At 37.4% G+C, this 22171-nt stretch overlaps 2 protein-coding genes across 5 annotated transcripts in view; both read right to left on the reverse strand.

Annotated features, from left to right (window-relative positions):
• Positions 1-11323, reverse strand: part of LOC115918136 (bifunctional 3'-phosphoadenosine 5'-phosphosulfate synthase-like) — a 35403-nt gene extending 24080 nt beyond the window's left edge. For 2 of the 4 annotated variants that reach the window (XM_030979760.1, XM_030979758.1), the window contains exon 1: positions 11184-11323. In XM_030979760.1, the coding sequence (XP_030835620.1) occupies positions 11184-11237 (54 nt within the window). In that variant the 5' untranslated portion in view covers positions 11238-11323. Of the gene's footprint in view, positions 1-1938; positions 2097-11183 lie in introns of those variants that run through there. The other 2 variants (XM_030979761.1, XM_030979759.1) reach the window with 2 other exon arrangements.
• A 2402-nt stretch (positions 11324-13725) lies between these two features.
• On the reverse strand, positions 13726-20210 carry LOC105441880 (dual serine/threonine and tyrosine protein kinase-like). Its single transcript, XM_011673480.2, has 10 exons — positions 19773-20210; positions 19217-19399; positions 18643-18819; positions 17637-17771; positions 17186-17248; positions 16711-16836; positions 16107-16250; positions 15501-15562; positions 15043-15213; positions 13726-14686 (listed from the first exon to the last, which is right to left on the reverse strand). Exons 1-10 carry the CDS (start codon positions 20208-20210, stop codon positions 13726-13728), a joined length of 2460 nt encoding a protein of 819 aa, XP_011671782.2.
• Between the last annotated feature and the right edge of the window lie 1961 nt (positions 20211-22171).

The following is a 22171-nucleotide window of genomic DNA, read 5'->3' on the forward strand; positions in this document are numbered from 1 at the left end:
TTTTTTAGCTGAAGACCTTGTATTTTTCTTCTTTACCATTTTACAATTACCATTAAACATTAGTTTGAATACTTTAAGGAAATTATCATATGCATCGTCAATATTTTGAACTGATAATATATCAATCCAATCAAATGAGAGTAACTCTTTATTAAAACTATCAATATTTCCTTGGCTAAAGCATCTTTCAGTAATATTCATATTGTCATCAGCTTTAGGATAGGACCTTGTATTACGGGTAATAGAAAATATAGGTAAATGGTCAGTTGTATCATTATATAATATTCCAGAGGAAATTTGTTTTTCACAGACATTGGTAAATATATTGTCAATAAGAGTTGTCGAACCTTGAGTTATTCTCGTCGGTCTGTTAATTAAGGGTCGAAAAGAATTATTATATATAATATATAAACTTTGTTAACTAGTTGGTATATTTTTGTTGCATGTGTTGAAGTGCCAAATAAAAATACAAAATTAATAATACAAAATACAATGGCACAATCAATCTACCACCAAAATAAAGTTATAGAGAATCGCGTTGTTGATTGCATTCTCTGTACTAATCATTATCAAATCTCAAGGATATCTCATATAAAAACTATTAGTGGTCAAGGCCTTATAAAAGGTTTTAAAATAGGATTACAATTGGTTTTTTTTTCTTCATGCGTGTACAGTGTACATGCCTCTAGTTATACCATGATTCTGTATAAATACAATATTTCTTCCTACAAGCTTCATATGGACCTACATGCTTTAGTGTGCACAATACTAGATTGCACACAGCTACTGAGCTAGTATGTTGATAGTGATTAACCAATGAAGCGAGTAATACCAAGGAGAGACCAGCATGTTGTGTTCATTAACTACCAGTATCTGAGCCACGTCAGCAACGTGCCTTCACATTTTGCTTTCCCAATCTGAACTTGTACATGTACATAACAAATTAATTAATTTTCCTACACCTGACATCTATTAGGTTTGTTTTTCTTCTTTCTTTCTTTCTTTTCTCTGTGCCAATTGTTCCAGTTCTCTTGAACTAAGATTTCAATTTTTTGACAGGGAGATATGAATGTTTACGTGTGTTGAAGCTACAAAGTACAATGAACAATTTATCCCCCCTTGCCAAACACTTTGCAAACATGGACAAGATTTAATAACGAGAGTAATCCAACATCTGCTGCTAATTAATTTATAACATATTGACCCAAGGTTAATAGTTTAATGGATTTTGGTACAAATATCCAATTTTGGCGGTTTGGCAACAGCTTGAAATGTTTATTCTCAGACCTACTCTCGATTTATAAGGTGGAATAATGATCGAAAAATTTCTCTGGCTTACTAAATAATTGGCAAACTTCGGGTACCGGTATGTATATTTGCTGCGGATTACAATACATGCAGGTATGATAGTTGAAGGTATATTCAACATTACTGTATATCATTCTCAAAGTGTAAACATATTTTTGAGCGCTAGAATTACAAAGAATCCTACATGAAGGTTCTATATTGATTTGAATGCCATGATCTTGTTATTTTCTCCTACAAAAACAATTCATTTTATTAATGTTACCGACAGGCATGTTAATTTGTGATCATATTATATTAGGGATCACTAGAGGGGGAAATGTAACAAAATAACCTGACACTGACACTGACCCAAGGAACTGAACATTTCAGGAGAAATGAAAAAGTGTAAAGCAATAGAAACTATAGATTCCGTGATTTCAGACAACTCTAAAAGCCCAAAATAAGTTACTTAACATTCAGATCATCGGACTTGTGAACCCACATACATGCATAACTTTTCAGAATTCTAGTGAGACTGAGAGTGTTGGTCTCATGGGCTGTGGCCTGCCAGAACAGATACACATGAACCAGTAAAGATGCAATTCCGACCTTACAGTGAATAGTTAACGATGGCCTACAAAATTGACATACCTTCTCACTGACCGCAAGTCCATCATTAGTACTCGTACTCATCTTGAGAGAACCCTTTGCTTCAAAAAAAGAAAGACCAGATTTCTACCAACTTTCTATTAGAGCCAACGCAGCAGCCACGTCCTGTTCTAGCACAATACTTCTGCAAAAGTGAGCTCTCCTGATCCTGAAGCCAACGGTCACACCCCCTTCCTCTATTATATGGATCTAGACAAGCATTGTGTACTCAAATCGATGAGCATATGAACTGAGTCAATAGGGAAAGTTTTTTTTATAAAGCGGACTAGCGATATGCCCCACTGACCTCCAAAGGCACAGACTCCCGCTAGTCTGGTTTTGTGACAAATTCCTTGACGTTCTGATCATTGTTATTAAAAATATAAAACAAGACACACATGTCAAAACAGACCAACACCAAGAGTGGTATTTTAAATAAAATATAAGATGATTACAAGGTTTATGATTGTGAAGGAGACTTCAGATGTTTAATATAGAAAAGAGGAAAAAAACTATTGAAACATATACTTTGTAATATGTTGCCCCTACATGTACATGTAGTCTAAAATGCAAATGTTTATTCATTTTTGGACTGTATACCGGTAGATCTTTGATTTAGTACAGGTGCACTAAGGCAAAAAGAGTGCAATTTACTTCAATTTAACAGAGAAAGAAAGAGAGAAAGAAAGAGAGAAAGAAAGAGAGAGAGAGAGAGATGTTGAAAACCCAAACATGGGGTCAGTATGGTCCAATGTTAAAGGAACTAACTACAGTACTAATATTTTATCAAATATACATTGTAGATGCTGTAATTAATCCATTTTTAAAATGTTTTAAACAATCAACAATAGTTTGGCTCCTTACAGTTGATAAAGCGGGAGCCTTCAGTTAGAAAGGTGTTCTAGTTTTCAAGGTGAAACCATGTTGAAAATGTTGAAATGTGAGACTATTGTATTTAACAACTAAATTCATACCCTTACCAAGTTTTTTATTTTTCTTAAGTACATATGACAATTTGATATTTACTGATTTATAATATCTTGATAATGTGAAAGCTTAGATTTAAAAGTACCCAGTACTCAGCAAAGGCCCTAAATCAACCAGTCCACTTTTCGTTCTTGAGTTAATATTAAAAACACAACAACAAAAACATTCAAATTTTATAAACGTACAAAAAGTGTGATTATTTGAGTTGTTAACTGTACAATACATGAACTCATCAAATGACTTGATTATCATGACATACCAACACAGAACCGTGACCTACATGTTGGTATCCTCAATGAACTTAAACAATAGTTTTTCCCTCCCAGTCTACATGAATTTTTAATCTGTGCACTTTATTCTACATGTATGTAAAGAAAAGGGTGTGGTCACATGCCAACCAAAATGTTCAAACACCCACTTTAAGAGTTAATTTAAACCATCCTTTGTGTAGATCCCCAAACAGTCCCTTTTGTTCAGATTTCAAAAGGATTTGGAACTACCAGTACTTATAGAAAGTGTCTGCACAGTATTCTTCTTACCGTACATGTAGTTCTTCCACTGTTTGCCGTAGTGGAAAACTTGAAAGGAATCTACACGGATGTCTGTAAAGCCGATTGGCTGAATATGTAAGAAAGTGAGGTGTAGTCCCATACATACAGGTAGTGTCTTCATGTACTGTCAAGATGTATAATATGTGTGATCCATGTTGCAATTGTTAAGGCAAATATTATGTTTTCAACGAACACTTGACCATACTTGACTACCCTTAGAGAATCAAACTGAAAATTTGAATGGGTTTAATTGATGTCTTAAAGACAAATATGTCTTCCTTTTTTTTTCAACTTCCACATCTTTATGCTGTTATTTTCTCTCTATCTCTCCCACTCTCTCTCTCTCTCTTCCTCCTTCTTCTCCTCCTCCTTCTTCTTCTCCTTCTCCTTCTGTCTCCTTTGCCTTTTCCTTCTTCTCCTTCTTCATCATCATTATTTATTTATTATTTACATTGTATTTTCTTTAACTCCTAATAGATACCACACCTGTACACAAGCCTTGTTATCTGGCCATCTTTGTTTTTTAATAAATATTGAATTCATGAAGAATACATAGTCTTGGGGTTGACAGTGCACTTTCAAAGTTAGAAGGGTAAAATCAATTCAACCCTCATTCCTTTAGAAACACTGATATTATTTACACTACAACGAGTGATCAAATGTGTAAAAGTTTGTTATTATCACTTTTTCAATATTAAAACTGGTAGGAAGAAGAAAACAAAAATCACATTTGACAGGAACAGGTGGCAAGAGGCCTAGAGGCTAGCCTGGGTTTCTGTAATTTGATTTGCTGGTAGGTGAGCCTCACAGGTATGATTTGTTCTGCCCAAGTTCAAAGGGTTTCTGGGTAAAAGAGCAACTCTTAGCTCCACCCCTCACATGCAGTCTTGGCATTGAGACCCTTTTGAATTTTTGGAACATTTTACTACAGTACATGGAAACCAGCTTCTTCTTCTTATTCTTCTTCCTCTGCTCTATTGGAGATCAGCAGCTTCTGGAGTATTGCAATTGTGTTATAGCATAGGAATAGGTCCATGGTTATAGCAAGCAGTAATGTCATGTCAGGTAGGATGTATACCAGTATTGGAGAAAGCAAAAGCATGAGCAGAGTTGATATTGTAGAGGAATGACAGTGATGCATTAAGAAGAAATTTCTTTTGGTTTTATAGGGCAGAACCTTTTTTGACAAAGTGAACATCTATCATCTAGCAAGTGTTCCACAAGCAACTGCCACAGAAAAAGAGATTGATTGGTCCGTTGAAAAGGCACGGTAATTAGCTTGCCCAAATGGGGGGGGGGGGGGGGGGGGGAGAATGAGTAACCCAGTGCAAACTGGAAACACTTTACACAAGTTGTTGTTACAATCCTACATTTGACCAAACCATACATGCAAGTACCTGCCGTCAAAGAAGAACAAATGTCAAGCTATTTTTGTACACTTATTTACTGAATTGTAAATGTTTCTTTTGGAATACAGAACGGCACTTGGCACTCCATAAATCAGTAATCTGCTCCTGTAATCTGAACTAAGAATTGGTAGGTTTTTATGAACAATCACCTATGTGTTTTTTTGTATATTTTTTAACCTCAATCAAATTTCTTTGACCCTCCATGATGGGATCGAGCTGTTGATCTTTGATGAAGAAAAGAATCGCAAATTCAAAAACACATTCATGTTCCTGTAATATGTTTGTTTTCATACACTAGACATAAACTGGAAGTTGTAAAATGAGACTCTGTGTGCATCACCGTCTTTATTGCCTTTAATAGGTTATCATATGTGTACATTCACATAATTTTTTTTAAAGTGATACAATTACAACTTGGGACTAAAGATGAAGTTTCAGGTCATCTACACCGTATATGTCGCTGAAACTCATGTATGCAGTCTTTGAATCTGGAGTACATGACAGGAACGAGTGAATCAGTCGTTATGGAATTTTCACTTAAAAAAGATAAGTAAGTAAAGTGAGCTCTTCATCTGTTACATGTAAGAGCCAGAAGGCCATTGCTCCTGTACCAAAGTATATGGTTTAAAGGTACTATGTCCCATTTGCAGGCCAAAAATATGAAAAAGTTAAATTCCAAAGATAATACTAATTTAGAACTTCCCTAAAAAAGGTGGGGCTTGAAAATATCTTCAAGTGGGAAAATAACGACTATTAGTTGTCAAATCGACTTTAGGGCTATAGAGCCCGAAAGTAATAGTCTTGATTTTCAGACAATTGTACCAAATGGTCATACGTTTTATGCTGTGCAAACATTCAATCAGTTTAATCTTGGCCATCACAAGAAGAGGGTTATTGATGTAGACAAAGGCTCATGGACCCTTTACAACTCTTTTCATGTAAAGTTATTGCCAAAGAAGAAAAAAAGCCAGTCAGTCACTCAATAGTGTCTGACAGTGAAGTCTAGCAAGTAAACGGGTTTCCTTGCATAATTCGAATATGAGGACACTGCTAACGTTTAAATTTCACAGATAGGACATACATGACATATTCATAATTCCTGCAAAGTTCTACAGCATTTGAGGTTGGCTGCAAAAGGGACATAGTACCTTTAATGCCCTTTTGGCTCTCGACATTAGCAGTGACCCCAATGAGTAGCAATGTTCAAAATACATGTTGGGGGAGGGGCTCTGGCAATTTTTTCTTTGGGGGGGGGGTGCCAATAAGGATCCCTTTTTAAAGGAAATGTAATTTTACTTTGAAATAGACTATTAAAGTAATTTTATTTACACATTTCTAATAGTTGGTTGACTTTGGGGTCTGTCAATCTGTTTACAAGTTTGGGACCCCATCAACACTTTTGAACGTCTGCATTTACCTTATAGTGTCAATTGCTTGTTTCTACAAAATCTGACAGGTTATCAAACTGCTATTTCCTTAAATGAATCCTCAAGTCACTAATGTACAGGTTGATGAGAAAGCCCATATCACTATGTCTTTCATTCAATAAATAACTGGGAAGAAATCGTATGACCTATATTGAGGGCTTATCAGTTTCTTTCTGCAAGATCCAATCTGATCTTGTATCCTGTTGTTCAAACAGTTGTTAGTAGTACCTGCATCATTACCTAAATTGTCTTAATGGCAGTTACTGTAAATATGCATGTAAATTGTGAACTTTGTATCTGAGAATAAATATATACAATTAAGACTAAATATAAAGTAATTGAGCTATTTATTAAGAGTGCTTCTACAAAAGTTGAACATGTTTACTCTGTGTAATGAGATGGCCTTTGACTTTGCGATCTTCCACCTAGAAAAGTAGTGGATAATGACCAGGAGGTCTCAATCTGTCCATCAAAATGATTTCTCACTCACTAGGGTGCAAAGGGCTGTGCTCTGCACCCCTAAAGTGCAAACTTGAAACCCTTCACACCCCTGGATGAGAAATATGAGACCTGGGCAAACATTTTGATAAGGTTAGAGATGCAAAGCCTTTTGATCTTTATTCTTCATCAGTAAATTCAGCAGTGGACTTTGCTCATGTGACTGATGTGAGCACTCACAGAGTAGTTTCATTTTCTTTCTAAAGTTGAGCTCACATAAATTTTAGTTCTGGTAGCTGAGAGAAGTCTGGAATATTTCATAATTTAATTGAATGAAATTTATTGCTCCATCTGTCATCATATTAATGCCTCTTCCATTGCTTTAAGTAGTCAGAAAACCAATATTATTTGCTGCTTAGCAGCGCACAACACATTTTTTCCCTTTATGTTGTTCCACAATCACCAAATATTTTGTTGTTCAACCCATACTTTTCAATGAATGTTAGGGGAAATGTGAATAACTTCAAATCACAGCACAGCATAGCACAAAGATTTACACAGTATGTGCATGAGCAATTTGCTGGTTTTATAGAAACAGTGAAACCTCGCACATGGAATTTGTAACCTGGTCAAATTACTTTCTACCTCATATTTAAGATATTCCACTTCCTAATGCAGGGAAAAAATTTATATTTATTTTTCGGGGGCTCCTTTACAAGTTTGCTTGCAAACAAATCACACTCTAAAATCGGTTTGCATTGAACTCTATGCAAATTTACTGGGGCTCTTTTCTGATTTTCGGGGGCTCTTTTGGGCATTTCGGGGGCAAATTTGCCCTGAGCCCCAGTGTATTTTTTTCACTGTCCTAATGCTGTTTACATGTATCATCTTAGTAGAATATCATCACTAATAGGGGGTGGGTATCACCATACAAATGTATCTGCCAGCCTTTCACAGCAAAAAATAGCAATCTCTCAAATAGTTACTCTCAAGACAAAAGGGGAATACCGTCTATTTTGTATACTTTCCACACAGAGTATTTCAGAAAAAAGGAATCTAGAATTCAAAACATTAGCTTGAAGACCCCTCAATAGGAATCATTCCTCTGAAATTGAATGGTTGGCAGCTATGCACAAAGGCTAGGCCTAAACAACGGCTCTAAAGTTGGGACATTTAATCCAATTTCCTCAGTTGCAAAATACAGCATACAGTAAATCAATAAGAAATACCAGTGTGTACCCCACGATATGTACTGTACATGAGGGCATGCATATAAATAAAATCCAAGGAAATATATTGACTACTTGGGGGGCGTTTCATCAACATTTGTCCGGCGACAACTGTCAGCGCTGACTAAATTTGACCAATCAGAGGCATGGAAAAAAGTCGGTGACAATAAAATTGTATGTGAAAACCACTGACTAATTGTTTCATAAAACGCCCTCGCCCCAGGCTAGAGCAAAGACCAATGATGTCTGTTATCAATCCAAGAGTTATTGTCTACTTAGTATTTTAAGTAGCAAATAGTAAAGACTTGATTTTCTTTGCACAAATATCATACTGCAATTAAAAGTTGTAACTGCATGTTTATTGTGTAAATTAGGGCATTTAGTTTCACTTCATTATTATACTGTAAATCAAGATGGGGGGGGGGGGAGGTGTCAGTTAGTAATAGATAAATAGTAAAATACTAGATTTCAATTCAAACCTTGGTGAAAAACATCCATAGGTAGTGATAACATGATAGAGTAAACATTATTCCATTCCCATTACAGCAGAGCTGTCAACACAGTGACTAAATACAAGGGATTAAAATAGGAGCATGCCCTCTAGTGATAATAACATGACAGGTTAGGTGCAGGGCTTATCAGCACTACCATGGTTATCACTGTGGTGATGAGGTCTGTCAAATAAGAATTTAAACTACATTCAAGAGAAGGGTGAGTTTTGAGAAAGATGAAGAATTTCTGAGGCTTTTTTCTCTCCAGTCTAATAATGTTTGGAATAATCACATAATGGTAAACTTTCATAAAACTTTGAGAACAATTAGTAGAGGTACATGTACAATACACTTTTATCGCCCTGCCTCTTCTGCAAGTAATTCTAAAGTACCTAATTACTTCAATGACTAAAGAACATTTTTGTCTACTGCTATTGAGAGAGTTTAAAGAGAAGGTTGAGTTCTGGGAAGAGGTGAAAAATAATTTGTGAGCATTACTCATTCTTATTATGCAAGTGTGGAAGAACATCAGTTAAGACATGTTCCCTGAAAAGCATGGCTCTTCAAATGCCATCATATTCTAAATATGTATGTAAAATCGTAAAATTCGGGGGGGGGGGGGGCTGGCTTTTTACGCCACGTGTTCGTGTAGTCCCATATACATCTTTCTGTGCAAGTGTTTGTAACTTTATCAAGACTTGGCCTAATTTCTTATCATTTTGATAATTCCACAACCTTGCAATACACACAAATTCTTATATGCTAGATGATCAACCTTTTCTGGTCGGTTCCACACCGTTTCTTTCACAATGCAATCGGATGACCAGAACTCAACTTCATCTTTAAGAGAGTTAACTCCCTTCTAGCTCTCAGCACACAAAAAAAAAAGAGGGATGGCCAGCAGATGTCAAATTCTAGAAATACACATATCAAAATGTTGAACTCTCTTGGACTAAAAGATACACCTGCACAACACTTGCATGGCATCTAAATAATTGTTTGTTTATAGCTCCTTTCTGATTCATCTTCATCCTTCCTGTACACAATAAGAAAGCTGAAAACTATTGTCACACTTTGCCTTTTCTCTACTCTGCCAAGCATATACAGCAGGGATTTTGAATGAAGTATCAGCAATACTTTTCAAGGTAGAAATTGTTGGTCAAGTTTTCCGGGTTACACCTACAAAGCAGGCATTTGTCACTGTCAATTATTTTTAGCTCTTTCTTTCTTCTTGTTTTTTAGGTGGATTACCGTCTCATAGTAAGTGACTTAAAGTTAAAGGACTTCCTGAAATTGTGCATTACTTACAATTCATCCTGTAGACACGCAAACTCAGTGGACTGAGAGAAGCTAATAAATATGTGAATACATACAGCACTAAAACAATGATGAATAAAGTATACAGATCTACAGTAAATGACAGACCTATAAATTGTTTAGGGGATGATGCTCATTTCCAAAACAGTTCATTAGTTTAGAAACAAAGTCACAAAATGTTCCAACTTGTCTAGTTTGACAATCATCACAATGCTACACAAACCGTTTTTGATAGACTTTCCCTAAATGCATAGTCTAGGCCTTATTATTTTTAATTTTTAATTTTCATATAACGTAAATCTCCGTGTATAAGGCGCACTTTTTTCCGTCAGGAAAAATCGAAAGTCGGGGGTGCGCCTAATACACAGGTACAGGATATTTTGAGTTCTCGAAATGCTACTTTTTAGTGGTTTCCGAAAATCTCTGTGTCTCAACATGCATTACATAATGCAAATAAAGAATAGAATCTACTATTTGTAGTTAAACTACGTTCCTAATTTGAAGGGAAGAGACTTTTTTTTTTCTTTCTTTTCAGTCTCGATAAATTATGCCCCTTCACAAAGCACTTTGCCGGCCGAAGCTCTCCTGTGTCTCCAGCTCACTAGCTATCACTTACCTGTACGATGTACATGTTTAGTCACTGTGTAGCCTAGCCCTAGGCTAGAGGCGATTAGTGGAGCTAGAACTAGAACTTAGTCTCAACAGAAAAACATTCAATATCAGATTTTGAGACTGAAGCTTTCGGTCTAGGTCTAACTTAGCTTAGCTAAGTTCCAAGTATCTATCTGATTGTGTAGATAAAATAAAACAGATCTCTCATTTTATTGTAGATCTATGTAGACTAGACTATGTAGTTATAGTTAACCCCCCCCCCCCCCCCCCCCGCCCCCAATCCGAGTCGGAGGGACCGCATTCGTGCTCCCAAAATCTCTGGTAATGAGGCACTTTTCATGCAACAAAGTCCGGCCCGTAATACACAGAAATCCGGCCTGTGTATCGTTGACTTTATTTACATGTAGACTAGTAGGCCTACAAATACACACCAGAGATTTTTTAAGACAAAGGGAGGGAACATGCATACCCATACCCTGGCTGAATAACACTGAGTGGGGGGGGGGGGGGGGGTTAGTTAACGTCCATACAATATATCAAACACCATTCCAGTTCTACGTCGTTTAATTGCGTTTTAAATGGGTCTCACTCTCAGTCTCATCCACACAGAATCGGACACAGTGCAGTCACACAGCTTCACACCTACATAACTACACGGACGAGCAAGCCGACGCCTTCCCACTGTTTGGCCTTAGCAAACCGTACATTGCTCAGCTCAGCTGCTCGAGTACCGGCATTACCAAACTGATTAAATCAATAAAAAAACAATAAAAAGTAATCGTCTTACCGAAGATGCCACATCCGACAACTTGGCCTTCTTATGCTCTGGACTTAAACTCATGATTGATTATCTTGCTGCAAAAAATGCAATTAATTGGGCGTTGTGTGTGAAGATACGTAGACAGGAGATGCTCAGCTATCTGAAATTGGTGAAAGTTGAAATTGCCAATTTGAGAATTTAAAGACTTTCTTATTATTTATGTATATAAACATAATTATTTTCACAAAAATATAACATAATTATATTAAAAGCGATAGTTTATATATTTTTGAATATTTAATTGATGTTAATAATCTTTTAAGATAAAATTTGTTATTACTTTATAATATTTTACTGAATTATTGTCCACGTTTTACATGTTGTGTTATGTTTAAACGAACATCCCTCCCATCTCCCTGCTAGCACAATAAACAATTTGAAATAGTTTATTGATAATTGATCCGCGAGATTAGCGAGAAGAAAAAGATGTAGAAAATCGATAAAGCATCTTACAAACTGGCGTAAGATAGATCTATATTGGGATGAAACTTTTCATGCTACGTACGCGTATGTCGCGTTTCTTACTAACATTTTTGCTACTAATATGCTACATCATAATGATGATGACTGATCTGACAGGAACAACTTAATTTCGCCATCGCGGACGCGGACTAATTAATTTTTCGCTCTTTTAACCTCGACATACCGGTATCAGTGCTTGAAAAATCCAAACTGCATGAAGTCCAGCATGAAGTCTTTCGTCTACGGCTGATTGTCAACGAAACGGAGTTAAGTCTTTTGTCAATTCTGCTAGCTTGTTGCTCCGGCAGGCAGCCAGTGAAAACTAATTCGTTTAATAAAATTATGGAAATGCAAGCATACTTATTCCTAGCTCATTTTTCCTGACTGATCGGTGTCATCATGAAAGTGCAGAAACACAACTTTCTAGAAATGTGATTTATTCTTTGAAATTCAAATACCGTCCGCCAAATGACTTTTTGGTTTCCTCTCTTCAAATTCATCTTAATCACTCATGCGTGAAATATGCGTCATATGAGTTGCATCAAATGAAAGAGGAGGATCTAAGCTTTAAAAATATGTGTCATTTATCAATTATAATTATGATTAAGTCATGATAAAACATCGATAATTCTCGGTTCCTTTTTTTTCTGGGACGCTCTGTACAAGGAGAAACAAATATTGAAATCATCCCTGATAATGTAATCAAATTATAGGGGTATATACCAATGTCTAAAAAATTGTATATTTTCGGCGCTTTGGGATTTCCTTCAGTAGGTGCCCTTTTCCCCCCTGAAAGTGCCCTTTTTTGTTGGTGCCCCGCCCCCCCCCCCCCACTTTGGAAGTCCCCCCGCCGCCTCTGCCTCTCACGATCTCTAGCTCTCTCTCCCTCTCTCTCTTACTTGTCTATCTTTTCTCTATCTCTTCCTCTCTTGCTTTTCCCTTCGAAATATTTTGTGTATTCTTATTCACGCCTTATGTCTTCTCCATATTTTTCCTTGAGGATCGAAACGGCAACAAAATAAAGGATAAAGGATAAAGGATCGCATTTACTTTCACAAACTTTATTCGCTCGTCATGTCAAGCTTCATCGGGTTCAAGATTTGGTCCGTATTTTTGATTCATCACTCCTCTTTCAATCAGTATAGAGCTACGTAAGTTGATATGATCCTTGATCAATTATTCTGTGAGAAATGTCTGATACCAGTAATACATTCTCGAACTTGTGCCCCGTCGTCCATTTGACCGTAGAGGACGCTCATCAGGGAGCAGTGGTGTGATCATCGAATTTCAAGTATAAGTGTGATCCGTACAATGAAGTTCCGAATACTTTAATTTGGAAGACGAGTGACGCTTGAGAATAATTATTGCTTTTAATCAAAAAGATTTCCTTTTATCTTTGTTTCTGTGTTCCTTGATTCTATGTTTTCTTCCTTTCTTTGTCCCTTTGTTTCTTCTATCCTTCTTTTTTATTTTTTTTTAATTAATTTTTTATTTTCTTTTCTTTTCTTTTCTTTTTCCTTTCTTTCCTTCCTTTTCTATTCTCGTATAGCTTTCTGTCTTAGATGCTGATTGGTTTCCCTTTTTATTGCAAAAGTGACGATTTCCATTCGGGGCTGCAATAGATTCAACTTCCGTTTTCACCAATCTTGTTCGATGGTGGCTATAGCTACCCTTCCCATGTCATACTAGTTAAAATGAGTGTTGGAGCAGTTTCTTCCCCCTTTTGCTTTTAGAGGGTAGCTTCTGTATTTGCCACTTTGTTTAGTTATTTTACGAGACTGAGGATGATGGAGATTTCTGTCTCGACTGTGGCCAATAGTTGACCGATGAAGTAGGGGCTTCGGGGATGGAAGACGATCTAACAACCACGATGGGTTGTTATGTGAAGGCACATTTTGCAATAGGAAGACAGTCTCTTGATGGTCCTTACAGCTTTGGTGTTCGCACTATTCTTGATTCATCCAGAACGTGTTACCAGCGTCCTCACAAATGAGTGATGCCTCGCGGCTACTCCTACTCCCATCTCCATTCCCGGCCCCTAGCCTCTTCAGTAGTAGGAAGCACTGATCGCTTCCATCTTAAGGAGGATTTCCTCCATGCTGTGCGGCCTCTTGAGTGGATCTTGCTCGGTGCAGTCCTCCGCCAATTCCGCCACCTCGCTGATTTTGATCTTCCTAGCGATGGACTCGAGGATGACTCCGAAAGAGTAGATGTCAGAGGCCACTGAGTTGCGCTTTCCATACAGGACAACTTCAGGGGCCATGTAAGTGTAAATCTTTCCCGATCTGTACTCAGCCCTTCTCTTGTCGGAGAATCGCCTCTGTTTGGCGTAAGCCATTGGACTGGCCAGTCCGAGGTCGATGATGATGGCGTGCCAGCGCTTGCTTCGCTTCTCCAGCAAGATGTTGTTTGATTTCAGGTCATTATGCAGGTATCCTTCCCGATGGAGCTCCATGATGCCTTTGATGATATCCTCACAGACCTGAAGCATGTTAATCAGGCCGAGCTTTGGGTTGGACTTGAAGCGGCGCGTCAGGGCTCGGTAGAGAGGGTACGTCCTGCCAGTCTTCTTGTTGCCGATGAAATCCATCACTGTGCAGAGGTCATCACCGATGGTAACCATCCCAAGCATCTTGGGGAAGTAGGGTGACCCTGACAGCAATTGCTGCACCATGGACTCCTTCGTGGCTCTTTCATTCATCAGCAGCTTCTCTTGCTGCAGCATGTCCCTGCGGTAGTCCGAGTGCAACACTGGCTGCTTGATGGCGACGGGTCGAAGGTCATCACCATGGCGACCAAGGTACACCTTGCCGTAGGTGCCTTTGCCGAGGACAGGCATGTTGCTAAGGTCCCCTGGTCTATGGCATCCTGAGAAAGGCAGGATGTCATCAATATCTAGGACCTCGCACTTGATGGTTGGCATTGAGGCAACGGTTGCATGATCCGCCGCGTTTCTCGCTTGGAACCGAGCAGCGCCCCTATTCTTGTTCAAGCAGTTCTTCTGCAGGCTGTATCGCAAGAGAAAATGAAAAAATAAAACTTGGAAATTAATCTCTTGAATTGTTTTGTTTCTTTATTTGCTTTTTGACATTTATTTTCAACTTTGACTATGACGGGAATACAATTTAGGTTGTAATTTCTTTTAAAAATGAAGGCAGATTTTCTCAATAGAAACACTTGCCTATAATACTTGAAGCAATTTGCCTTTTATTGAAAGATCCCTTTCTGGGTGGGAAGTCATTATTTGCTACATTATTAATGACAATTTAACAGAGCTTAGTAAGACGTTTAGATGTACAGAACTTATTCTAGACATTGGAGGTTTTTTTTTAAAGAAAAGAAAATAATTATCGAATTGGCTTACGTGTCGACAAGATCCCGGAGACTTTGAATTAGGGTCTCTTTCTTCTGGTTGTCAAATTGCAGGAGTTTGACTTCGTTTTGGAGCTCAGCCCTGGAAGCTTTCTGTCTTTCCAGACAATCTTTCTCCTTCTTCATCTGATCCGCCAGTATGGTCATCTTGGCCTCGAGAAGACTGTAGACAAAGGAGTGGTGAACGAGTGAGTTTTAAGGGAGATTGGAAAATGAAAGAGGCCGGGTTCAAGGAGAGGAAATGAAATAAGAGAGAAAGAAAGAGAGAGAGAGAGAGAGAGAGAGAGAGAGAGAGAGAGGATGTAAAATAGAGATATTGCATTGAACGAAATGGGAAAAGAACTTGAAACAATGGTTATCATAAACATGATTATGCTAATATATTATTGTTCCCCATATTGTATCTAAAACAAGATAAGGTCAATCTGAACTCACAAAAAATAAACTTACCTCATGGTGGTCTTCTGTTTGATGAGACCTTCCTGCAACTTCTCAAGATAACTGTTGGACTCCTGTCACATGATAAGAAAATGACTAATCACAATTGAATGATCAAAACATTTAATTTATCTCAAACAAATTGTCTACTTAGAACTAACCCAGTTTCAGAAGAAAAACTCGTTGGTATATTTGTTAAAGATCATAACTTGTATTAAACCTATATGCTACGATTTCGATCCGAAAAAAGATCAATCCCAACGTATAAAAACTCCCAATCAAAATGATTATCTTTAATCCTTGAACTCTTTGTACAGAACATCGTGATTACTTTATAATGAATTATTTTCAATTAATTATTTATTTGGTATAATAGAACGCAACGTATGATTCGGCTATTTCTTTGTAGTAAGTGTTCATATGTGATAAAATTCATGTTTTTAATTAAAGTTCATAACTTTGGCAACTGCCTAATTATTTTGGCAGTTTTCATGTTTTATATCGAACTACCACGCCAGATTAAATCACCTATAACTATTGAAGTATTTCAATTTGTTACTCATTATCATTATGACTGATGAGGACTGCGGCGGGGGGGGGGGGGGGGCTGACCCTTACCTCTTGCTGTTCAGGCGCCCTCTTCCACCATCTCAGGCGCAGTTTCTTGCTCCTCTTCTTCTCTTTCTTCTTGGGCTCGGCAGCAAGGAGGGGTTGGAGGTCATCCAAGGATGACGTCAGAGCCTTCAGCTTGAGCAGAAGATCCTATAAGGTTTCAAGAGAATCAGTCTAAATTTGCCGATTTGCTATTATGGATCCTCCTTGTCTTTTATTTTGGATTCTACTGGGTATTGAATTAGATGACTTGTGAGGTTGCATTTTTATATTTGATATTGATAAAAAAATACATTCTACGCAATTTATATTTAAACGTCTGCCCTTTCCTTTACAATGTACATCTCTGTCGTCTTCGATTTCCTCCTCATCACTATATGTTTTCTAAATTCTCTTTATTTTCCAATTCCCCTCGTCTTTTATCTTCCACTCACTTACTATTTATATAGGTCATCATTGATATAGGTTCTATTTTGATAATACGTGTAGTTGTTATTCGCTATCGTCATATTGTAGGCGTAGACCTTATCATCCTTTACACAACTGTTGGTTAAAAGAAATATGTTTGCTGAACTTTCTAAATGTTCAAATTATTTTCTGTTTTAATTACCTCGATCTGCTCTTCTTTTGCCGCGATCTCCTTCTGGAGGTCGTCGAAAGACCACCTGAGCTCGACGACGATATCGGAGTAGTTGATATCGGGTGCGAGGCAGACGCCGGCATCGGTGGCGAGGCACTGATAAGGACAAAATTAAGGCTTATGATACTATTTCAAAATGACCGTTGCTAATTATGAAAGTGAATTTATATTATAAGAATAAATTTATATTTTGTATTATGCTAGCGCGATTAGTGTTGTGATTTGTTATTTCGTGACATGAAGCTGTCGCGAATCTGGAACCTTCACGAATTTCACAAAACTTTTGTAGTTTATGTCTTCATTAATAAATTTGTGAGAAAATAAAGTGTTCAAGCACTGCTATGTGTTTGCGAAATTATTGAAGCTATATCAATAACATTATTCACTGGAGTATAGAATTTGTTTTCATTGTAATGTTTGTCAATTAAATGTGAATATAATTTACCTTGACGTCCTGTGCTTGAGCTTCCAATTTTGACTCAAGTTGTTTGACCCGATCAGTAGCCGTCTAAAATAGATAAAGAGCAATATAACTATCACCCAGGGACACTTTAATGGGCGGGGCAGTGAACATTTTGCTGATGAAGGGATAAGCTTTCGTTATAAACAATTAATGATAAGTAAACTCAATGTCGACTGTACACTCTCAATTTAATCACTAAGAATTTTAGCGACGGTTTGTTCAATAAATTTGTTGGTTATGTTTTTTTAATTTTTATTTATGACTTGCACTATAAATTGTTGTGTTGGAAATCGCAATTTCGTTTTATACTTTTTATTATTGTTGATTTTCTGTATATTTTCACTATAATTTGTAATTCAGGTTTATTTGTTTTCTGATTATCGGATGTGCAAAGAGTAAAATTGACCTGAATTGAAAATTGAGATAGCCTTACCATCAAATCTAGTTCAAGTTCGTCATTCTGAGCCTGGACCTGGTCCCAAGCTTGTCTGAGGTTCTCGGCCAGGACCTTTGGGGACTGGATAGCATCCGTGATATCTGTGATCAGCTTGATTGGATCGGCCAAGGTCTAAAGGTGGAGGAAGAGGAGGAGGAGAGGGGGAGGAGACGGAAAATGAAGAGGGAGAGAAGGATAGAGAGGGGAATGAGAACATAGGTAAGAGGAAATGAAGAATAGGAAAAGTAGACGGTGCACATGGTAGAATGAGGGAGATGGAGGGAAATGAAAGGATGAGAGAGAGAGAGAGAGGGGGAGGGAGGTAGGGAGGGAGAGAGAGAGAGGAGAGAGAGAGAGAGAGAGAGAGAGAGTTAGAGAAGGGAGATGTTGAGAAATAGAATAGCACAAGAACAACAAAATTTAAAAAAAGAGAAGATGTTCAGGATGATTTTGAAAAAAGAATGAAGAAAATATAATAAAGAAGATAGGAGATGAAAAAGATGAGGTATAAGAAATGACATGACTAAAAGAAGACCATGCCAAAAAGAATTTATGGTTTATGGTCAGCAGAGAGATACAGTGAAACGAAGGGGCTGTGAAGGTTGAGGGAGGGGGATGATAAAGATAAATTTCATAAGAAATATTATTATTAAATGTAAATATAACTAAATACTAATTACGACCACGTTTAATTATGAACAGAGTTTGATATTTAAAAAAAGAAAAGAATAAAAACGAGGGTGATAGAAAAGTTTTAAGAAAGATGTTGTAAACTAAGATTAAAATGTTTATAATTATAATGACGTCATTGAATGTTTTGCATAGTAAAAATATCAGACTTTTGTAAGCTTTTTACTAATCATGTGTTATATAAATTTAAAAAAATATTGCCTCCATGAAAGGAAAGCAAATATATTAAAAATACCGTTATATTTCAGATGCACTATACTGCTTTTGCTTTAAAAATCTTACAAATATCACACATAAAAAAATCATGTATTACCCTGATCTGGAGGTCCATTTTGTTTTTCATGGTCCTAAATCTCTCTCTCCAAGTTGCAGTGGTCTCGGAACGCCGAACGTCGAGAACCTGTCGGGCCTCGAGGAGCTTCTCAGCCGCATCTTTTGGGGTGGAGTCCTCCGTTGCCTCAGAGATGGAACAAGCCGCGGTGATCAAGTTCTGAAGGGAGAGATGTGTCAGGAAATGGAATTCGAAGAAAAATATGGCATATAATATATGAAAACCGACCAGATATTTTATTGAGAAAAAATAGCCAAAGTCATATTAAAAACAACAATATATTGCTAGAAGTCATAAAAAGTAAGAATTGAAATGGGGGTAGAAAATGTGTTTGAAACATTGCAGTTTCGATTACTTTGGGCGTGGTCAATTTATTACTTATCATTTTATCTAGAAAAGAGATAATCATGATTTTGTTAGTTTTTTATCATTATTGCTGTTTCCTCCTTGTGGTTGTAATGCTTACGAAGAGTTTAAATTTCATGAAGATGTAAAGTTCAAAAAATTAAACTATACATTTGGGGAATTCGATTGAGATGATCTTAATCAAGTATACCTTAACTTGGGCCTGTGCTGTGGTCTTCTCCTTATCAGTGCTTATGAGATCTTCTCTCAGGCGCTGGATCTCTGCCTCCTTCTCCTGCCAGCGTTCCAGAAGAATCATAGCCAGAACTTCGGGGGAGGTATCAGCTGACACCCTGCTGATTGCGCTGACTACTTGCAGCAAGTTATTAGAATGCTGTTTTGGTATCGTAAAAGTCGATTGATATAAGTTAATAAAACTATTGATTTGAAAAAAGGTGATCTGTTCATTCAAGTATGAAATTGTCCCAACATGGAATCCAGTGTGCGGGCAATGGCAATTGAATATCTTTTTGTTATAATATATGGTACTCAAAGACAAAGTTTTCCTAGTCTGAGCATAAAATAAAGATTCAACACTTCCAACTCATTTGCCATATTATCTGTTACATTGTTAGTTATTTAATTTGTTTGGTTGTGTTTCTTTACTTCTCTCTCGTGCCCCCTCTCTTTCTCTTTGACTAAGATAACTCCTTCCACTCTTCTTATTCATGTCACATCGGAAAAGACAAAATTCAGAAGCAACGTACCTTCTGCTTTTCCATGCGATCTTGAGTCTGAAACTCAGTGTCTCCGGATTGGGTTGGGGCGTCAATTAATGACGCTTTCTCCAGAGTCTGAATTTCTGCATCTCCACGTGGAGTCGGGGGCTCAGCCTCGGTCTTCTGAGTGCGAACCTCCGTTGGGACCGTATCAGACTGAGTATGTTCTTCCACAGGCTCATAAGTGAGAGTTTCTGTGTTGAGTCCAGTCTGAGCTTGGCAGTCTCCGCCTTGAGTAGGGGGCTCAGTCTTGAGCTGAATGGGGACCACAGCTGGATCCATATCAAACTGAGTCTGCACGTCCACAGGCTTGTGAGTGAGAGTCTCTGTGTTGAGTCCATTCTGAGTTTGCCAGTCTCCGTTTGGAGTAAGGATATCAGCCTCGATCTTTTGAGTGAGATTGACTGAAATCTCCATGGTAGACATTTTGGTACATCCACAAGCTCAAAAATGTGAGTCTCTGTGAGTAAGGATTGTTCCAAAGTCTGGATATTTGAATCTCCCGCTCAGAGCAGGAATCTCGCTCAGTTATTCCCTGGAATGATAACCGAAGTTCCCAACTTCTGAAATCAAATATAAATTATAATGATTACTGTGATTATGGAAGTTTTAAAGATACAATATGCTAAGGGTGTTTGAATGTCTAGCATTAGTTTCGAGTGTTTGAAATTGTAAATGACTACAAAGGATATACATTCTGCAGACTTTGATTGTGCAAGGACTTCAAGTTTCAACAGAAAATGTAATCAAATTCAACATATTTCATGTTTGAAATTATCCTGATAATCGTTTACCTGAACAAATATTAAGGTTTCCGACAGACAGACGCTAGTATACTGATGAAATAGATTTCTCAGACACCTGCAGGCGTGGAATTTGTGGAAATCCTCGTAAAATCTCCGAAATTGCAATGAGCTTGCTCCCAATCGAAGAGATAAGACAAGAATGAGCGTTTGTTGATGCGAAGCTAGCTTACTACATTATGCGCATGCGCGATCACCATGACATAAACTTTCGACCAATCGCGCACAAGGATAGGCCATTTATATGAATATTCATATGTGTGTAAATGCGCAGAGCTCTTGACGCAACAATGGCCTACGCGCAATATATTGGAGGTTTGGACTTACGCAACAATCAATAGTCATGCGTCATAATGTATTCAAGACAGGGGTCGCTATTTGTGTACAAAATTAATTTGTAAAAACCCACGGATATGAATATACTGGATATGTGCCAATGAAAGTTATGTATTAATCAGGATCTTTCTTAAATTCATGCAGTACTATCACGACTTTATGTAAGCTCTGTGGATATATGCGGTCATTTTTAAAGAGTTAGGAGAGTTGTACCAACTCCTTGTTTTAACCAACTGACTACAAAATTGTATTTGTTATTGAGCTAGCGAGATGTGCTTGTTGTTAAATCGAAACGTTCACGTGTGTGAAAATTTGATTCGTACATTTTTTTTTACAATGGGAGTGCTATAAAAGAAACAGCAATGATTTTTCGCAAGTTCATGGTATTGTTCTTTGTTTTTAATATTTCCTCTCTATTCTCTTTTTCGGTCTATGATCATCCATCTTTCTGTTCATATTTTTCCATTTACCACACTTTACCCCACTTTGGCTCTCCTTCATGTTCTTAATGTCTATCTCTGACTCTGTCTCTCTATGTCTGCCCGCTCCCTCTCTTCTATATTTCTCTTTTCTCCGTTTGCCTTTCTACCGATCTCTTTCATTCTCTCTCTCTCTCTCTCTCTGTCTCTCTCTCTCTCTCATGCTACCTTTTTATCAAATCTCTCCTCCTCTTTCTAACGCCATTCTCTTTCTCTCATTCTTTCTCTCTTGTTCTTCTTCCCTTCCCATAATTTCCCTTGCTCTATCTCTCTTTCTCTCTGGAGCCCTAGTGGCTCTTCCCAGGACGTCTGTCCGCCGCGTCTGAGCTTTAATTTATAAGTTTTTGTTCTTCTTTTTTTAATTCCAAAGGATACTTTTTAACCCATTAACTTCAGGATTCTCTAATGATCCCATAATGATCCATACAGGGATCAATCGGTTCCTGTAGGCAATTATATGGAAAGAATGGGTTCGCTCGGTCGGACAGAAAACATATTCTACATGTATCAATCAAAGCCTTTAAAGCCATCTCGATTCAACACGAATTATTAAATACTACAATTTTTTTTTATCTTGACCAACACTGTATAATAAATTTAAGAGGCATACTAGTTCATCTGATGAAAGATCTTTTAATAAGAAGATAGAAAATGCAGATAAAAATCGAAATTATGAATAAAGGAAACACAGTTATACCATGCGTGAATATCACATTTAATGACATTAATTTTATTCCAAATTAGCAGTTTGTGGCCTATTCTGTTACAG

This window comes from Strongylocentrotus purpuratus, unplaced genomic scaffold (genome assembly GCF_000002235.5).
Source record: "Strongylocentrotus purpuratus isolate Spur 01 unplaced genomic scaffold, Spur_5.0 spur5_scaffold_10, whole genome shotgun sequence".
Classification (NCBI taxonomy): domain Eukaryota; kingdom Metazoa; phylum Echinodermata; class Echinoidea; order Camarodonta; family Strongylocentrotidae; genus Strongylocentrotus; species Strongylocentrotus purpuratus.